Genomic DNA, 6,605 nt, shown 5'->3' with positions numbered 1-6,605 from the left:
ACAAGCAGCTGCGGTGGTGTTAGTTTCTAGGTGCAGGTCCTTGGAGAGGCTGTAGAGTTGAGATCCTGGGCTCAGGTCTTGTAAACCTTTTGTAGCACCTAGGTCTTGGGGATCAGGTTCACTGTCTGTGGAAGAGTTGGATGTCAGTTGTCCACAGTGCCAGGATCTGTTGCTCTGATGCCCCTGTGGCAACCTGGGCTCTGTGGGTTTGGTTATAGCTGTGACTCTGATTCTGGGCATCTGTGTACAACACTGGCCCAATTCTGTGAGAGAAGGGGTGCTCTAGAGGTTTGGGCCCAGGGAACAGAGTGCAACTGCAGTTCAGGAACCAGAGCAAATGGGGCTCAGCTGTCACTTAGTTACAAAAGAATGAGGCACCTTGTAGTGGTAATTCTAGCCCCTGGAACAGTGGGACTCAGCAATGTCTCAGTCTCTGTGATGCAAGGTGCAGCTGCAACAGGAACCCAGAAAGTCAGGGTGCAGCTATTGTTTGGGCCTTGGAGGGCAGGGAGCAAGCAGCACAATGAGCCTTCACTCCCCAGGGGAAGGGGTGTGTCAGCAGCTTAGTCTCTAGAGGAATAGTCCAGCTCCAGGGAAGCAGAGTACTAGAGTTGTTTGGCCCCTGGGGCAGGATGTCTCTCTTTTCCTGGGATGTGAGGTACTATGTCAGCTCACCCCTTGGACACATAGCTGTTCAGCTCAGCCAAGCAGCTTCTCCACCAAGCAGATTCTTGGCCAAAACAGCTATTCCCCAGGTTGTAATGCACTACTTCAGCTCAGTCCTGAGAAGGGGGGCAGGGCACAGTCATGACTGGGAGGGGTAAAGATTGCCCCAGAGGGAGCATGCAGCTTTGCAGCTTCAGTTCCAGCCTAAGGGGGATGGGCAGTGCTACAACTGGGAGGGATGGGTGGAACAATTCCACCACTACCTAATCCCTCAGGGTAGGGTGTAACACCTGTTCTCGGCTCAGCTTGGGGAAGTCAGTTCAATAGTGGCTGAGTCTCTGGGGACGAAGAGTATCACGAATCACAGGGTAAGATACCCTCTAGCAGCAGTTCCAGTTCCAAGATGGTGCAGTAGGGCATGAGCCATAGAGGGCAGGGCACAATGTCAGCTCCTCTGGGGGTGGAGGGGGGAGGTGCACAACTGTGTGGGCTCCAGGTGAAAAAGTGAGCCAAGATGCCAGGTACCATTCAAGCTTTATTAAAGAAAGAAATCTGCTGGGCTGTGCTCAGAGTGGCAGGCAGCCCAGGGCTGCCCTGAAAAGGAGACAGCACCAGGTGTTGGGGTGGTAGAGCTTATATAGCGCGCTAAGGGCTGGCTGATACCATTAAGGAAAGTCCTTATGCTAATGTGGTTCAGGGTGGAGAACTGCATCCTTGCTGAAGCAAAAGGGGTTTCTGTTTAAGTAAGAAGGCTTCTTGTAAAGGGAAGGGGGAGCGGAGGGGAGGAGGTGGGTGGTGCCATTTTGTACTTGGGCTGGTCTACAGTGGCCCTGGTTATGTTGCACATCTATTACCAGGCAGCTCCGTCAGCTGGACCTAGTGCCCGTGAGGACTGTAGGAGTCCCCAGTGATGAGGATGGTAGGTGTCCACAGAGTTGATGAGGGCTGCTGGGATCCTTTTGCTTACCTTTTTCCTTGCAGGCAGAAGTTCCTCCTGGGTACCTGTTGCTCTTGGCTGGGGGATGGGGTGGTGGAGGCCAGGTGTTTTCTCCCAGCATCTATGTGGCTGTTCTGAGTTTCTGTGTTCCTTCTGTTTCTGTTACTCCTTCATATTTTTTTGTTTTTGCTTCACAATTTTTGCTTTTAAGTTTGCTTTTGCTTTACAATTTTTGCCTGTGAGCTTCCCTCTAGTAACAGTATCTGCTGTACTGGCCCCACATGTGCCCTAGATGCAAGTAGCAACCCTAAGGACCAGTTTTTTGGTTGCCTCCATCAGGGTTAGGGTTAGGGTTAGGGTTAGGGTTCTAAACCAATTTTCACATTCCTTTCTAGGTTTGAGGATTTCTGCACTAGGTTCATGGTGTGTAACTTTTCCTATGCTACTCTGTAGGGCAGATTACTGATTGTTTCTACTGCTAACAACCAATCCTTGTCCTGGTGGTAGTCAAGGTGTTTTTGTGATGAGACAAAACTTTTCATACTCCTTTACCCTCACACAAACCTCTATAGCCTTGATTTGTCATGTATGCTAAAATTCTGTTTTCTTTCAACACCTTAATTCCCCCTTGAATTCTAAACACTTATTTGGTTTTCCTCTTTGGACCATCACTGGGAATTTCACCTGTGTTACTTTTTGATTGACCGTGTTTAAAATGTTCATGGATTTTTGTTTTTTGGTTTTTTTAAAGATGATCGGTAAGGGGATCTTAACCCTTGGCTTGGTGTTGTCAGCACCACACTCAGCCAGTGAACTAACTGGCCATTCCTATGTAGGATCCAAACCTGCAGCCTTGGTGTTATCAGCACCGCACTCTCCCAAGTGAGCCATGGGCCGGCCCAAAATGTTCATGCTTTAACTAGGTCTCCTACGTGTTTGGAAGAGGAGGGGTAGGTTTTCATTTGTCTGCCATCTTTATCAGTAGTTGTTTTAAGGTTGCTAAAAAGTTTAGGGTGTAACACAGATGTTCCTCGACTTACGATGTAATTATGTCCCAATAAACGCATCATCTTAAGTAGAAAATGCATGTCCTACCCTGATAAACCCATAGTAAAGTCTAAAAATTGTAAGTTGAACCAATGTAAGTCAGGGACTCTCTGTATAATCATATTTGCCTATTTAGAGAGCAATTACAAAGCCATCATAGACAGGATAGGCGTCAACTGCCTCATTTAATTATGAGAATTTGTCATTCAAAATAGAAACCTCAGCAGAAACAAAAATTTTATTGCACATCTTTCATGTACTTAGCACAGTCTTGAATAGTGAGGGTAAAAAACAATTCAAGTAACTTTTAGTTCAATTGGAGAGTAAACAAAAACATTAAATACCAAACACAATATAAGTAGTTGCTCCCTTATGACCTTAGCAGATACATATTTTTAAAAATTTAATGTTATATGGCTGGGAATTGTTAAAATGGAAAATCCACAGTAAATGTTGTGGGTGGTGGGGAGAGGCCATTTCAGTATGGAGGAGATGGGTTTGTGATAGGCCTTTAAGAGGTGAGTAGGATTTGAGCAGACAGGGCATAATATCTGGACTATTCTGGAAAGAGCATCTGCTAATAAAGTAGCAGAAAACTGGAGACCCATTTATCTCTCAAAGGCAAATTAAGGGGTGGGCTTTGACCTTATAGAAAATAGGATATCATAGAATTTATAAGTAAAGAAAAGCTTGACAAAATATTGCCGTTCTTCAGAAAAGTGGCAGTGAAGGCAGTGGTATGGACAGGAAGCTGATGGCAGGGACACTGCCTGAGTGGGTAAGAGAATATAACCTTGACAACAGCTCTATGAACATCAGAGGAGAGAAGTCTGTTTGGTCTTATAAAGGTGGAAAGGCAAAAGAGGTACTTGTTTAAATTTTGTTTTTAACATGTTATTTAGGTAAACCAGCCATCTCAGAAAAGTAGGGCAGAATTCTTGTCTGAGATACAGAAAGCTCCCTTTTCTCTCTGGAAGTAACAGTCTTCAGCAGTCTCCAGTGCTCTGCCATGAGAGTTCAGATGTACACCTGGGTTTGTAACTTGGTTTGCATTTTCCTATGGAAATAATGCCACATGCTAGAGTTTGATGCTTAGACCCAAGGTTTTTAAGTATATATTATAACATTGTTGCCATTAGGAAAATACATTTTAGCTCCAAATCAGATACAGGAACAAACCTCTAGGCATTCAAGTACCACAGGTGGCAGCCAGAAGGACTTTGGCAGTATTAATTCTTGGCAGTTTGGGATTGGTTTTCTTTTTATAAAAAGTGCCCTCCGTTGGTCAGTCACTGCCCAGGAATACTGGTAGCTGTTCCAGGAACAGATCTCCCCCCACCCACTAAAGTCAGGGACAGGACACCTTCTGGTGCACACATTAAGGCACATCCTAAATCAGTTGGTATATAATTACCTAACAAAAGTGAAAAAATCACCACTGAGATTTTGATAACTTACTAGGCACAAATACCCCATTTCTTTCTGGATCTGAACAATAAAATCCAACGAAGAGAAAGTAGTTCTTGCCTTTACATAACTGCCTGTTTCTAATACTATCCAGTCATGCAGTTAAATTTCACACAAAAATGTATGTGTAGATTTTCATCAAATGGCTATTCTGATATAAATGTGAAATTATACATATATACATTTTAACATAAAGGTGATGATAGCACTCATCATCAGCTTCTGGGCTGTCCATCTGGAGTCAGCTCATACCTGTAAGACAGTTGGGTTTGGACTTACATTAGTAATGTGTGTGTGTCATGACAGTAACAGGACAAACTGCCTGGTCCCGCCTGCCTGGGACTCTGCAGGACCGGCAGAACCCATCTCTCCGTCAGTTGGCCAGCCAGGGTTAAGGCTAGAGTTTACACAGTTCCTTTAGGTAAGAGATATGCAGACAGTAAAGCCTGAAATAAAGGTGTTAGTCTGTCTCCCTTCTGATAACCAGAAAAGATGAAATAGTACTGAAAAGGGAGAAACGTTGAATAGAGAATACGGACAGCTGTCTAAAAAAATGTCTTGAATAGCAGATTAACAGTGATAAAATGAAAGGGCACACTTACCATTGTGAAAAGCCCTTAATCAGGTCTTCTTTTGATAAGTCAATCAGAACCTAAACAATCACAAATAATTAGTTCCCCTCCAAAACAGTACATTAAATGAAAACACATTGGGATAAACGGAGTTGATCATAAAAGGTCTCCCTGGGTTTCAGAGTTTTGAGCAGGGGCTCTTTTTCCTTTGGTTTTCAACATGGAGCCTCTTCAGAGAGACAGGGCTGACACTGACCGCACTGTCTTTGGAAAAGGCGAATTGCTGTTTGGAGTTGAACTTCAGGAATTTTTGGTAATTTGATTTTTTTCAAGTTTGCTTATGAATGTTACAGAAAAAGAACTTGCCTCATCTGTAAAAATGGGGATAACACCACCTACTTCATAGAAGTGGACTTTAAAAAGATGAGTATAAGAAGGTGTTTATTAAAATATTACAACTATAAGGTATTGTACAAATACCATTTTTACTTCTCTCTCCTTGGCATCTTCCTGGGGATTATATTTCCTCCACTTCTACTTTAGGTAAGTTCCTGTCACCACAAAAATCTTGACATAATACAGCTTCATACAATTCTGTATTTATCAAAACAGTACTTAATACCATAGAAGATGTTCAAATACTTGTGTAAGGATAAATTTGGATAGATTCTCAAGTTTGTTAAAATAGGTTTTATCATATTAATTTATACTCTATATTCTTTAGTTTCAAGAATAAAAAACAAACAAAAAAGAAACGCCTCCAAATGAGGCTATATGCTCTTTGAAGTCAATTCTGGTAATAGCCAGAACAATTCCATCAGAATTTCTGCAAGGATGTGTTCCACCAGTGAATTCCATTAGAGTACTTGGAAGGACAGAGTGCCAAGAGTCCCTCTTGTACTTACTTTTCCTAACTCCTTTCTTCTGTGTGAGCCAAGTGGCCTACTATTTTTCACTGCAACATCTAGTGACCGCTTCTTTACTTCTTCCATGGGAACAAAAAATTCAAATCTTTAAGAAGCAAAAAGTCAGGAAGTGAGATTTACATATTTCATTCACTTTTGTTGAGAATCTGAAGTGTTTCACCCATTTCCCTACCCATACAGAAGATACAGACTAGACTATTAAGAGTATCTAGAACAGTACTGGCTCGTAGGTATTCAGTGTGTCATAATTATAGATAATCACTGTCCACAAACCCTACAAGTGTCAACTCTGAACAGTTCCTGCTCACAGGACCACCTCAGCCCCTTCTCAGTTGGCGGGGGTGGGTGGGTGTGGCATGGGGATCTGAACCTATGGCCTTGGTGTAAGGCTGCACTCTAACCAACTGAGCTAATCAGCCAGCCTTAGTTGGGTTTTTTTGATGAGCTAAGGGCTTGGATGCTGAACAGTTAGGTTCACTGGAGCTGCGTGGAAAATATTTGCCACCTCCTGTGGAGTAAGGCAGAGGAATCTTTGTGTACAAGCTTTGTCATGTACTCATAAGAGGACCCTGGACCCATTACTTCTAGGTTTATTTTTAGGGTAGGAGTTGCCAAGTCTGCCCTCCAGATAACACACTTATCTTGCTGTTAAAATGTGTGAGAGAATTACTAACAGATTAGATTTGTTACAGAAGTCAAATGTTAAACCTCTCCCTCCTATGTTCCCACATAGAAATTTTGACATCCTTTTATAATTGTTCAGAGCTGTCTTTGAGTCTCTTACCTGTGTGACTCTAGAATATAGGATGGTGCCTGGCATAAAGTGTTCAGTAAATGTGCAGTGAGTACATTCTGTCTTCCCCACACCCTTTCTTGATATTCATGAACTCAAAGCAGAGCTCTTGAAGGAACATACTAGTTCTTAGATATGGCCCAAAGAGGATTCAGTACAACCCTTTGAAAATGAGAAGTTATTGACCCAGGATAAGA

At 42.8% G+C, this 6,605-nt stretch overlaps 1 protein-coding gene across 1 annotated transcript in view; it reads right to left on the bottom strand.

Annotated features, from left to right (window-relative positions):
• Positions 1–2,809: 2,809 nt before the first annotated feature.
• Positions 2,810–6,605, bottom strand: part of ESYT3 (extended synaptotagmin-like protein 3) — a 50,386-nt gene continuing 46,590 nt past the window's right edge. Inside the window, exons 21-23 of the mRNA XM_008588724.1 lie at positions 5,595–5,700; positions 4,720–4,769; positions 2,810–4,369 (exon numbers count right to left, since the gene is read on the bottom strand). Coding sequence (XP_008586946.1) covers positions 4,333–4,369; positions 4,720–4,769; positions 5,595–5,700 — 193 coding nt within the window. The 3' untranslated portion in view covers positions 2,810–4,332. The remainder of the gene's footprint in view (positions 4,370–4,719; positions 4,770–5,594; positions 5,701–6,605) is intronic.

Source organism: Galeopterus variegatus, unplaced genomic scaffold (genome assembly GCF_000696425.1).
Source record: "Galeopterus variegatus unplaced genomic scaffold, G_variegatus-3.0.2 Scaffold4992, whole genome shotgun sequence".
NCBI classification, from domain to species: domain Eukaryota; kingdom Metazoa; phylum Chordata; class Mammalia; order Dermoptera; family Cynocephalidae; genus Galeopterus; species Galeopterus variegatus.
The sequence above is the reverse complement of the archived record's forward strand: the minus strand, read 5'-3'. Positions and strand labels throughout refer to the sequence as shown.